The sequence below is a fragment of the Branchiostoma floridae genome, chromosome 5 (genome assembly GCF_000003815.2).
Source record: "Branchiostoma floridae strain S238N-H82 chromosome 5, Bfl_VNyyK, whole genome shotgun sequence".
Lineage (NCBI taxonomy): Eukaryota > Metazoa > Chordata > Leptocardii > Amphioxiformes > Branchiostomatidae > Branchiostoma > Branchiostoma floridae.
In genome coordinates this window covers 21,795,914-21,809,175 of record NC_049983.1, presented here as the reverse complement: position 1 = coordinate 21,809,175, position 13,262 = coordinate 21,795,914, and the positions used below count along the sequence as shown (strand labels likewise).

General features: G+C 42.9%; 3 protein-coding genes across 5 annotated transcripts in view; 1 reads left to right on the top strand and 2 right to left on the bottom strand.

The window, feature by feature from the left end:
* Positions 1 to 6: 6 nt before the first annotated feature.
* On the bottom strand, positions 7 to 4,989 carry LOC118416922. Of its 3 annotated transcripts, none has more exons than XM_035822223.1 (2): positions 4,902 to 4,989; positions 7 to 1,849 (listed from the first exon to the last, which is right to left on the bottom strand). In XM_035822223.1, exon 2 carries the CDS (start codon positions 1,779 to 1,781, stop codon positions 756 to 758), a length of 1,026 nt encoding a protein of 341 aa, XP_035678116.1. In that variant the 5' UTR covers positions 1,782 to 1,849; positions 4,902 to 4,989; the 3' UTR covers positions 7 to 755. The 3 variants fall into 3 exon arrangements, with proteins under 3 accessions (XP_035678116.1, XP_035678115.1, XP_035678117.1); XM_035822222.1 differs by lacking the exon at positions 4,902 to 4,989 and adding an exon at positions 3,147 to 3,218; XM_035822224.1 differs by lacking the exon at positions 4,902 to 4,989 and adding an exon at positions 3,055 to 3,139.
* Positions 4,990 to 6,662: 1,673 nt separating this feature from the next.
* On the bottom strand, positions 6,663 to 8,214 carry LOC118416265 (allatostatin-A receptor-like). Its single transcript, XM_035821351.1, has 2 exons — positions 7,931 to 8,214; positions 6,663 to 7,419 (listed from the first exon to the last, which is right to left on the bottom strand). Exons 1-2 carry the CDS (start codon positions 8,212 to 8,214, stop codon positions 6,663 to 6,665), a joined length of 1,041 nt encoding a protein of 346 aa, XP_035677244.1.
* A 1,921-nt stretch (positions 8,215 to 10,135) lies between these two features.
* Positions 10,136 to 13,262, top strand: part of LOC118416264 (sacsin-like) — a 22,173-nt gene continuing 19,046 nt past the window's right edge. Inside the window, exon 1 of the mRNA XM_035821350.1 lies at positions 10,136 to 10,157. Within this exon, the coding sequence (XP_035677243.1) occupies positions 10,136 to 10,157 (22 nt within the window). The remainder of the gene's footprint in view (positions 10,158 to 13,262) is intronic.

Genomic DNA, 13,262 nt, shown 5'->3' with positions numbered 1-13,262 from the left:
CTTATGCTACCGTAGGATCTGGGCCCGGCCGGGCTGTTTGAGGAAACGAAAGATAGAAATGTATACGTACAAATATGATCAAAAAATGCCCACGAATTCTACCTACAAAGTCTTAACGTTTTGTGTAGTTTGGTGTCTTTTGTATCATACTTTTCGTTCCCGAAAGCTGTCCGACCGGGCCCCGGTTTGAAATGTGACGTTAGCCTTAGTACAAGATTTATACTTATGTTTATAAGGAAACTCCTTTAGTGAAACAATGTGTCTTTACTACTCTTCCTGGAGATCTTAAGTGACCTGTTTCGTCAAAAAGTACTTGGGCCGTCAGCTTAGCTAAGATGATTGATGAAAATTTTATGTCTTCCAGGGTTACATCTACATGTATTTCATATTTTTCTATTTGATATCAATCAAGTTGTTAAACGGGGTTTGCTTTTGTTCATAACAAAACAAACAATACAAGGATACTCTTTTCACTGAGACATTTTAATAGCGTGATGGTACATTGCTGTCTTGCTTGCTTGATACTGACAATGACTTTAATCTACCTACTTGTGACTACGCATATTTACATAGATATGCAGTTCATCATTTGTACGGGAAACAGACTAGCAGATCCGCAACCAAACTGCTAAGTTAAGCTCTATATACTTTTGATAATTCGGAAAACTACATGTTTTGCTTTCGTTGGAAGAGAATTACTACTATCATTAGTGATATGTCAATATCATTGTACACCAAGACCTCATGAGACGGATTTACTCAGTGTCAGTTTCCTGAGGAGAAAAATCCAGCTTTTTCAGAAGATCAATGCGTTTCTGGTCCTCATGATGTGTCCTCCAAGTATAGATGCCGACTACGATTGTCCCCAACAACACTAGAGACAAACCTGCCCACTTCAGCTCAGTCGGTACCTTTGACAGGATAAGATAGTCCAGAAGGATGGTGATCGGTATCACAAGTGTGCGCAATGCAACAGCAATGGCTGCCTTCTCAACTTTGAGTACTGCCAGGAAAAACAACATGGCTATAGCCTGGGACAAGCCGAGCCCCGCTACGTACCCAGCAGTCTCTGCCGACATTACCCAAAAGGGAGTCTCGAATGAGTAGGTGAGTATGAGCTGAGCTACAGTTCCTAGCAATGTTATATATACCAGAATTGTAATTCCTGACATGTCCTTCATGATAGCGCGTGCTAGCACCATGTCTGGTCCCTTGGTGAAGGCAGCAGCAAGAGGCAGGAGGATAGACACGACCATGGCGTGTGTGGAGTCTGTTGTCTGGTTTGCCATCCCGATGCTGACCAGAGCCACCCCAATAATGCTGATTAAAATCCCACAACAAGGAATGATGCCAATTTTTTCCTTCAAAAATATAAACCCAATACAGCCCGTAAAGAGTGGCATGGCCCCTTGGATGATGCCAAACGCGATGCCTGGTGCAGCATAGGTGAAGGACAAATACACCAGGGCGGTAGCAACATTGTTGTTGATAGTTTCAAGAAGCAAAAGAAAATTCTGCCGTCTATTTTCGCCTATCAGCTTTGGACGGAAGATCAGATAGCAAACTAGAATTACCAGAAGTTGGGCCAGTCTTAGGAAAAATAGGAGTTGGAAACCCGGAATTCCACCCTTGCTACTTAGAGCCGTGAATTCTGCAGAAAAGGCGAAGAGAATCGTTGCTCCCAAGGAAAGCAGGGGTCCTCTTGCCGCCTTCAGAGATGCTTTCTTTTCGTCGTCACTGGCATCTTCGTCGAGATCATCCCTCTTCGTAGACAACACCATTCTGTTCGCACTTCCAGGATGCTCGGACGACTAAGATGCAAATGTGATCCTCTGAACTACTTCAGAATCTGTGAAAGATTAAACGGAAGTCATTAGGAGTGGACATAGATAAACACTGCAAATATAACATAATAACTGCTTTGACCGTAGTGCTATTACTTTTTAGGGCGCAAAGAAGCAGACTAAGCTACAAAATACCTTTTTACATCCAAATAAACTACCGCATCTTTTTCAAATTAATTTTTTGAGTCTCAGAGTGCACAGAATTTGACAGACTAATATGTGTAGGATTATGAAAATATGTTGCATGTCCTTCCTCTTCAACTTAGGCTAAGAAAATTAGACTGAGTTCAATGCTTTAGAGCTGCTCAATATGTGCCAACATTTCATCATCATGTCGTTCCGTGCCAGTACTGCAGCCAAGCCACGGCCTTCTCACTAGCTTCTAGCAGATTGGAGATGTTGGGGCCTGATAAATAGATAAGCAGTCCTGCCAACAGTTGACCACTTTCGATCTGGTGATGAACTATACGTCCAGAAAAGGACTGCGTGACAATGCTTCGCTGTCTAACAAACTTACCCTCCTTAGTCCAACAAGCAAATTTTTTGTCCCTATATGGAGGGAAGGGTCATAGGGGACAGCCCTGCGGCTCAGCAAGTAACAATTATGTCGTGGTCCCGTGCACAGACAATGATGTTTGTCGCAAAACACACGCTTACTTTAGAAAGTAAGCGCGCTAAAATTCACTGAGGTATATGGCTTCCTCGCTTGGCGTCGTAAATGTTTCCAAGTGTCATTTACTAACCCTATGCATTTTTTCAAATACAATTTAACCTATTCGACTGGATAAAAACGGAAATTTAATTGTATTTGAATATTGTTAACCTGGATGTCTCACCTTCATGAACGTATCTATGCCTTTTTCCTCACCATTTTACGCACTACCAGACCTTTGTAGGTAGAGTTTAAAAACCCTAGTCCTACTATGCACGGCAATTGTTGATTTGCATGTCTACATGTCCTATGTTGGTCCCGTGTTTGGGGCTATTTCTCACCTAAATATGACATGGTATGTCCATATAGCAAAGCACACCGAATGGATCAAACTCTGCAGCAGCAGCATGGGAGAAGTCTGGTTTTACTGATCAGATGACTCAATAACACTCTGGAAGGTTAAATTGGCGAATAGGGAACACCAGTAGGATAAGGGTTAAGCCATGTTATATCCAAAAGGTCAACATTTCAATCTCGCCAAAGAACAAAGCGCCATACCTTTACAAAACGGATACGTGAGCTGACCGATACCCTGCATACTGAAAACCTAATACCCAATCCCAATTCGCGATTAAAGCGTTCGTACTTACAGCTGCAAGCCTGAGAACTGTGTTGTATTTCGTCGCACAGTTGTTAACCCATCACAAGACTCGGACCTCATGCACGAAGTAAAACTCGCCAGACCAGTTCTGACCAAGGACGTTAATTGTTCTGACAGACTACTGTAACAATATTTTGGTTGGCTTTAAGTTACAACAATTAGAATGTAATGTTAGGAAGTAACGAATGAGTGCGATTTTTGCTGGTGCATGCATATGTTTTGCGTCTTATCGATCGTCAAGAAATGTAATTCAGTTGAAATCTTTGTCTTGGTGTCTTTATCTTGTTCAGAGTTTATGAACGATATTCAGTCACCTAAACAAAAAAACAACACTATATAACATCCATTGGCATAATACCGGTCGGTTTACTGCAATTTCTCAAGCAATGCTAATTTGGCAAATGATCAACGCATCATTTTCTCCAGTTACATGTTGCTGTTACAGCTTACCTTTGCCACTTCTTCTGTGTAAATCATTTTGTCTCTCTGGTCCTGCTAAAAACATAATATCGTAATTGGAACACACCGCGGAATTGCACGGAGAACGGGCGCGTGGTTGGAAGGGGGTGCACTATACCGGTCGAACGAAACACGGCACAATTAACTGCCGCTATGTACCTTTATACATCCTCTGTTGTTCCTTTCTTTCCTGTTAGTAGTTGCACAAAACAAAAATCTGCATGAGCATACAAAAAGTCATGAGAAAACGGACGTATACTGACAAGAATTTTCATTTAATTTTGGTCCGTCACAACCGCTATGACGTAAAACTTTACTGCTGGCCGTAGCATTAAAAATGGCGGGAAAATGGCGACGTACGTTCAATTTGACCCATTCAGCCGTAGATCCGGGCGATAATGCAACGGTTCCTCACACTTTTACACGAGTTGTAGGTCACCAAAAGAAATTCAAGATTGCTGTTGAATCATGCTCGTCTTGTGCCGTGAGCACATGTGATTATTATCTACAAATCTGGCGATGAACGTGACAGTGTGTTTGTCCCACGACGAGCTCGCCTGCCCCGAAAATGACCTGAAAACTTTTGGCCTTGTTGTCTTCGAATGCATTGTTATCGATGCTTTGTAAATGATGTATTGGACACCTAGATGTCTGAAGTGTGCATACCTCAGAAATAACTATTGTTGCATGTGTAGATCTCTTTAAGTTCCACTATTTTTAATCGACCGGTATAAGGCTTATGACCGGTATTATGCCAATGCATGTTAGTAGTTGAGAAGCAACAAAAAAAGACTGGTAAACGAGCACATGTGTTAGGCCTAAGTCACATTTCCAAACCGGGGCTCGGTCGGGCAATGAAAAGTATGCCATAAAAGAGACCAAACTATACAAAGCTGGACAGTTACTGGGGGGGGGGGGGGTTGAGTACACGCCTAGCCCAACATAAACTCTATATTGCAATTATAGTCTCTTTTCATAAGCTCTGGATTCTAGCTTTTAATTGTTAATTGTTGAATAAAATGGACAGTAGTTTTTAATTGTTAATTGTTAAATAAAATGGAAACTAGTTTTTACTTGTAATTGTTAGAAGCGGATTTCACAGGCAAACTGCCTCCTATCCGATGATATGATATGATATGATATGATAATAGCCATGGGCATTATTTGTACGTATACAGTTCTATTTTCCGTTTCCGCAAACAGCCCGATCGGGTCCCGGTTTGGAAATGTGACGTTTGTCTTAGGCTATCAGCTTGCTCGAATAGAAAGGCAACTTTATACTTACAGTAGGCGAGGCTTCCGACCTTTGCTGGCCTGCAGCAGGTGAGAGCCCGGAGTTTAGAAAGACTTCACTCCTACATCCGGGAACCTGAAAACCCTGCCTGGATGAACCGGTTATACCCCTGTCACATTGTCGACGGTCTTCGGGCCTACTAGTATTTCGCGATCTCTGGAAGGTTGGCCGAAGATCGATAGAGTCGCGCTTATTTTTCGCATGAACGCCGTCCCTGCCACATTGAACGAGCCTCGGGCGATCGCCTACATTTATGATAATGAGCCTCCCATGACATGGCGTCACTTCTTGCCCACGGACGAAGTAATACAAAACGTTCCTCACAAAAAGACAATAGTTCAATCAATTTTGATTTGTTTTAAGCTTTATTTATTCATGAAAGCTCGAATCGGCCTGCAGGCCGCTTTTCATTGAGGTCATGAGGGAAGAGGCAAGGGTCAAAGTACATAACAGAGATACAGTTTACATCGTTTAGTCCTTAAAGTCTAAGTTGTTTGAATCCTTTTAACCATTTAATTTTAATGGACCGCACGGGCATAATAGAGATGATCACGGGAAAGGAATTTTGTGATAAACCCAGCCAACACTTACTACCACAGGAGCTACAATGCCAGAGTTACTCGCTAGGTCAAACCAAGTTTTGGCCAAGAAAAGTTGCCTTCATTATGAAATCTAAGTGGTCCGGACGGTTGAACAAATGACTGAACACACATAATATAGTATGCGAACAATTGATTCTTCATTTTTGATCCTTCATATCTTCTTTGACCTTGGAATCATTTATGACATTTGTGTCAACCGTTTTCGGTTGAGACATACATGAAACTAGAAGTATTTCACAGAGTCGTGTGCACGTATTTCGTGCCAGATACTACACATTGCAATTGTAGTTGTTGATTGTTTGAACGGGTTGCCATAGTTGGAAGATACAAATGTATTTGCTAAAGTTTGGAAGTGAGGGTAGTCGGCAAAACCTTTAACTTTAAGTTATTTCCCGGTTACAAGTGTGGGTTTGACATAGAGTGAATATTGAACAGGACCAACACGTTCAAAATTGAGCATCGCTTTAGAACTTAACACACTGAATCGGTATTTACAAGTACATTGTTTGAGATTGGGAGACTGTTGTATCTATACTGGTATACGTACTGTCTGGATGGGCGACATTACTTTGTCTCTGCTTCCTTGGGACGGGGAAAGGCAAAACTTTAAATTTTCATGTCCCTTGACACATATCAAGACTCTAGTCTGGGTAATACATAGAGCAAGAACATGATGTAGATTACCTTGAGTGAATATTCAACTCGACCAAAATTGAATCAGTATCTATAGATATGTTGTTTGAGACTGGGAGCCTGTTGTATCTACGCTTGTACTGTCTGGATTGGCGACATTATTTTGTCTCTGCTTTCTCTTCTCTCTGCACGGCGCAGCGTTGTCGAACATCAGCCTGATCTGCCCGCGAAACTTCCGCCCAAGAAGGGCGTACAGAAAGGGGTTTGGGTAATCAGGTCGCCAGCCCTTGCTGGTATAATCGCATGTGCTACACATTTTGGTAATGGTAGATACTTACTTTACGGTTTGGGAAGGGGAATGACAAAACTTTCAAGCTAAGTTTTTAAACGTCCTATCCCCTTAACACATATCAATACTATAGTCTGGATATTACATAGAGCAAGAACATTATATAGTTAACACAGAGTGAATATCAAACTACAAAATTGAGCATAGCTTTAGACACTGAATCTGTATCTATAGGTACGTTGTTTGAGACTGGGAGACTGTTGTATCTACGCTGGTACTGTCTGGATGGGCGACATTGCTTTGTCTCTGCTTCCTTGTCCCTCTGCACGGCGCAGCGTTGCCGAACATCTGTCTTATCTGCCCGCGAAACTTCCGTCCGAGAAGGGCGTACAGAAAGGGGTTCGCGGCCGAGTTGACCAATCCGAACGCCCAGCACGCGTGCAGCGCCTCCTCGTCTCCATGGTAACCGGATGACGCGATGACGACGGAAGTGACGTGGAACGGCAGCCAGCAGACCAGGAAGAAAACAGTGACAACGACCACCATCCGGACGGCTTGTTCGTCATTCCTCGCCGCAAATCTGTTAGACTTTTGGACTTCCCAAAAGACACGGACGTACAACGGTATCATCACACAAGCTGGCGTTACGTACGCAATCACAAATATAAGAATGGCTAGGAAGAGCAAGGGGTTGGTGCCATTCGTTGAAGAGCCAATGTACTTGAGATAAACGCATTCGAAGAGGCTCTGAGCGGTGAAGTCCCAGGTTTGGGTGATGACGTTCCGTATCACGGTGTCGAGCGCTGCAGTGAAGATGGCTGCCGTCCAGCACACCAGGCAGGTCACCAGGGCCCTCCTGACGCTTCTGTGCTGCAGGTGGTCCAGGGGAGCCGTGACGGCGTGATGACGCTCCACGGCGATCGCCGTCAGGTGGAACACGCTGGCTGACGCGAACAAAATGGCAAGGACGCGACCGACGTCACACCTAGGAGGAATGAGAGAGAGAGAGAGATCTTTATTCCGCGACACAATTGTAACAGGTACAATGTATGGCAACTTGTACATACATGACAGGTCACCATCATCATCATGCCAGGGTTGCATTGGTACCCATCCCTTTACTTGACTGGCTCCATTTCAAGTTTCTGCTTCTTGTCGTTCATGGCCATGTGGGGCCTAGTTGCTAGACTATTGCTATCTACTAACTAATCTACTTTATGAATACCAGTAAAAAATCTAATACTTATAACCTGGAACATTATGCAACAGTATGCAATGCTAGCTTTTCGTAGTAGCCACCGGCTAGTTTAGTAGTCCTTTGCAATAAACAAACAAACAAACAAATAAACAAGTCATCTGTGTCGTCTTCGTAAACCGATCATTGTATGGAGAATTACTAGAAGGCTTCAGGAATACTAATAGTGAAGTATACCTGTACAAAATCATTAAAGAACACCGTAAGAAGAAGCATACAAAGAAAGAAAACAAAAACAAACCCTCTTTGGTAGCTGAGGGAATCGTTATCAGTACCCATACTGGGGTCCTCCTCCAGTACGGACAGCGGCGTCTGCACAAGGCTGTACAGGCAGAAGCCGAAATCAGCCACGGCCAGGTTTCCCACGTAGACGTTGGCGACGCTTCTGACGGCAGGATACCGCGCAAGGAGGAAGATGATGAAGGCGTTGGCGAGCAGTCCTATCACAGATATGAACCCTTGGACGCCGTAAGCAACGTAGAAGGAAGCGTTCGAAACGGTGCTGTTTGTCCCATTAGGATCCATCATTGGCATATCAGTTTATCATCCCAGTCATTCGATTTAAGGTCGCAGAACACAATATCAGTATTTATCCGCGGCTCCCGTAGCAGTTTGGGTAGTATTTGGGTAGTATTTATTCTCCTGTGCACGCCATCGAGACGGAAACTATTGTGGATGGTAGAGGAATATGTCAATTTTGAGACTATACGAGACTTCTTATTGTTAAAAGGTTGAATACAGGCCCTTCTGTAGTCTCCAAGCAGACCCTACAGTGGCCTAATCAGTTAGTATCAAAGCCAATGAGAGTAGCCGGAAGCGTTTGACTTGGCCTGCTTTGATACTATCTCTAAGGCACCGTAGGATCTGCTTGGAGACTAGCCCTTCTGTTGCTTTCATGAGAATGACATGGCAACCTTCGTGAGAAAATTGCCCCCTCCCCTCTCCCACACACACACACCTGTAGCTATTTTAAGGGTCTCATCTCAACCCGTTGGACAACTATGAAGGACCACACAGTGACACAAAGCCGAACATGTCCCCCGACGCCATGATTGACTTGCAACTGCAATGTCTGTTATGTTTGACAGCAATGTGACAATTTAGCATATGAATATACGTCGTTGAAATTAATATTGTTACGTGTGTTATTCCCCGACTCAATAACAAAACCTTACATGCAACCGTGCACGCTTTTAGGAGCGACTTGTTCCGAATATCGTTCATATTTCATCCTGGAAATACATAATGGAGGGCTACTTTATGATATGGCGTTTTTAACACAACAGAAGCTACAAAAGGCATATCTAACGTTACGTACGATTAATTCTTTTGAAAGATTAGGGACAACAACAACATAGTAACAAGGGAAAATAGATATCACACTACCTCTGTGGTATCCGTTGCAGTCACATTAAATGTACATGGACAAATATTGTCACGTTCGTAGTACCATGTTTCTGTCGCACGATTTTCAGCGAGGTGTTGATATGACCGACACGAATCCGCAAGTGTTTCCGTCAGACTAAGACGAACAACTACAGAATGTTCCCAATTTGCTGTCATGACCCAAGGAGCTGTGAAAAGCCTTTCAGAGCACGAGAAATTTGACGGGGTTCTTACCCAGTGCCTGTGTGTCCTTGAATGTTTTGTTGACTGTTGTTGTATCTATAGCTAGGTGATCTCGCTGAGCCACTCTGTTGTGTAATGTTGCCCCTAGGCAGATGACCATTGTTCCCTGATTTTGGTAAAGTCAGCGTGTGGGGAGGGGGCTGACAGTTATATCATGACCTATCATGCAGTACTTAGTGTGCGTCCCTGACCCATGGCCCTTATGCAATTTTCTCTGTTTTTGTTGATGATTAGCATCTATCTACTACACCTGTCAATCACTTGAATAAATCAACTGTCACTTGAACATATTTTCTTACGCAAACAAGTTTATTTTTTCTGCTTGTCAAACGTTTTGACTGTCTGTCTGCTGTCTTCTTCTATGTTCAATTGATTTACCAAAATGATGAAACTATTTACGGTAATTGTATCACAGCCTTTGCTCTTGTCCTTTCACATACACTGTATCTACAACATTCACCAAAATGTTACGGGTCAATGACGAGGTGTATCTGATGCCATAAAGTCTGCGCCTTTGCTATAACCGCCGAATAAAACCAACGAGTGAAGGAAGATGATAATTCGTGACTCCGAGCCCTCCAATGATCATAAATAAATACCATGTTTGTGACCTCCATTGTGCGCTAATTGAAAAGCTGACGCATTATCGGGGAAGTCCCAAGGTTTCACATCCGGGTAACTTGTACTTTAAGGGTGTGCCAGTCTACTTAAGGTCGGACGACCATCGACCTTTTCTAGTCCAGTCATCGAGAGAGAACATTCCTCAGTCGTCAACATGTTGCCTTTCGGCTGAGAGCATTGTTTAACGGTCTCCAAGATGGCAGGGCTTCTCGAAGAAGGTAACTTTTCTAAAAATTGTTTTATGCTTTCAATATACTTGTTATTAGTAACAAACTATAGATTGAACTACAAGCAGCCTAGCCGCCATAGCATTGATATGGAATCTATTTATTCTATATGTAGTTTTATGGATTTGACTCTCAGAAGTAATCTTCTTACAGAACGCAAAGATATCATTCTCAAGATATGTTCTTCTTCTTTTGCTTATATTTTCTGTGTGACCATTTATTTTGTGTGCGTTATTCCCTTACTTAGGGTAGGAAGCCGGAAGCTAGAATATGGTATATCATGTTTCCCATACTTTTCCTTTTCACAGGTGCTAGACAGTAAATTATAGGCTATTTGGTGCCTTGTATGAATGTAGAATCTCCTCTATAAATTTAACTAAGACCAAGGAGGGTTATTATAATAGACATAGTTTTTCTCATCCCTGATGAGTTAACTTTAACCTGTCAATTGGAGGCTTGGTACGGTGTTTAGGAATATGGGTGACATATGTCTAGCCTAATGTCTGTCTATTTTGCATGGTACATGAACAGCTTCTTTTGTCTTCCGATAGAAACGGTCTGTTGATTATCGCCTTGCTACGGTATCCCCAGCATTCTTGATGGCGGCGCTCATGACAATAGAATGAACTTTGCACTTTATACGCTCAATTTCAGCGCTGTTGTCAGTGTTGAAAAACAAATGCGTATCAGTTACAGCGTCCGTTATTATGCTGACACAAAGGCGACTGTGGTCACTTGCGGACTACCCTACAATGCAGACTTCAGCCGGGCTTTTTTCCTCTTTATTTCTGTCAACGACACCTTGCAGTATTTGATCGCTACTATCTTCTATAGCGATGGTACCCAGGCTAAAAACTAGGTGCAAGTATGGCGGGTCACCTTTGGGCAGTGTCGTTTTTCTGATGAAGATTTCTCAATTCCTTTGGCATCAGTGATGGCCAAAATTAAACCAGATGAGTCAAATATTCCCGGGGTTTAACAGTAGCCAGTACCCTATGTGGTAAAGTAATCGATAAATTTTATAAAAATACAACGTGGTTATCTGAGCACCTGTGAAGCATTCACAATGGTCTGAAAAGCAAAGAAGAAAAGTTTGTTGTAGTTTCAAATTACCTTAAAGTTATAAGCTTAGTTTCATTCTTCTCTTGCATTCAGTCCTAGTGCGATAAATACTAAATTGCACTTTTAGTTGCCCACCAATGAGAGTCTCTCCATGGGATAAACCAATGAGCACGTAGACAAGTGTACACCCATTGTGTGCTGCCCTAAATAGCCGACGCACTGTCGGGGAAGTCTCAAGGTTTCGCATCCGGGCTACTTTAGTATGGAGTGCCATTATTTAAGCGACGACTATCAACCTCCTCAGTCGTCAACATGTTGACTTTCGGCTGAGAGCGTGGTTTAACGGTCGCACAGATGGCAGGGCTTCTCGAAGAAAAGCTAGAAGGTACCTTTTTGGATGCTTTCAAACATAACGTTAGACTCCAAGCATCTAAGTGCATGGTTAGCATGAATATCAAATCAATTATTGAATGTAGTTTTAATGATTGACTTTCAGAAGTAGTCTTCTTGCAAAACACGAAGATATCATTCACATAATATGGTTTCCTTTGGAGGGTTCAAATTTCCGATCGACCGTATGTGATGTTTTCTGACGTAAATATGCCCCCCCCCTCCATGCCTTGCCTATCCACAGGTGGTAGACAGGAACTAAGGGGTCTTTGGTGCCGTGAATGAATCTAAAATATATCAAGTTGAACTAAGACTTAACTCGGACTAATGGGCTTGGTTTATCTCCTAGCTGTCAATCGGTGACGATCCGAACAGTGCAATGAACTTTGATACGCTCAGTTCTGCTGTTGAAAAACAACAGTGTTTCTGTAATATCGTCTGTTATGTTGGCACAAGAGCGTTTGGGGGCTACCGTGCACTAGCCTTCATTTCAGACCTCGCCGAAGATTTTCACATCTAAAAAGTTTGTTTTTTCTGTCAGCAACTCCAGTCAGTGTTTAGATAGCTATAACGTGCTGTGATGATATTTCGGCTAGCAGTCATAACCCTGTATCAGAAAACTATACAAGGCGTTTAAAACAAGAATGGCGGTTCACGTCACCTTCATGGGCTTTGTCGTTTTCCAATGAATGTTTTCTCTCAATTCCTTTGGCATCATTGCGTGTGATTGCCAAAACCAGATGAAGAAACATTTCCGTTGGTCAACACCCTTACCAGTAGCCAGATTCACCCTATGGGGTAAAGTAATCAATAAAGCTGTTTATCTTGGTTATCTGAGACTGCGGGCACCTGTAACGGTAACGTCATGTACATGTAACTTTAGCACGAGACCGTCTGTTCGTACGGAAGCATTCACCGTGTGGTCTGAAAAGCAAGGGAGAAAAGGTTGTTGTAACGTCAAATTGCCTTAGTTTCACTCGTCTCTTGCATACACTCCTAAGTGTAACTAAATGCCACCTTTAGTCGCCCACCAATGATGGTGTCTCAATGGGAAGAAAAACATTGACCTAGCACGTACTAAACAAATCCACCCCCATTGTGTGCTACCTTGACGCATTGACGTCGACGGGGAAGTACCAAAGTTTCACATCCGGGCAACTAGGGCGTGCAGCGACGAACATCAACCTTTCTGCAGAATCTTCAAGAACTTTAGAACATTCCTCAAATCTGTTTATTGGATGGAGCTTTGTGGATTTGACTTTCAGGTGTAGTCTTCCTGAAACTGTCTGCCTAAATACCACAAACGACCACAAACAACTCGGAAATACCACAAACGACCACAAACGACTCTAAAATGCAGTGTATATGGGTCAAAGACCTTGTGTGGCGCTCTGGAGACATTGTTTACACACTTATGAATTTAAAAAAACCCAGCAAGTCCTGCGTATTCACCAGTTATTTCAAGTTATTCCGCCGGTTTCAAGATCGAAGCGATTCTCGGCCGCCATGTTGGATCGCCCGTGCTAGGAGTCTGCATGGGGAAGTTCTCGATACCTTCCACGGCTCCATAGACTACAGGACGATCAAGCTATGGACGCTGAAGGTTCATAGATCATAGCATGGCACTATTCTATCATTGTCAAC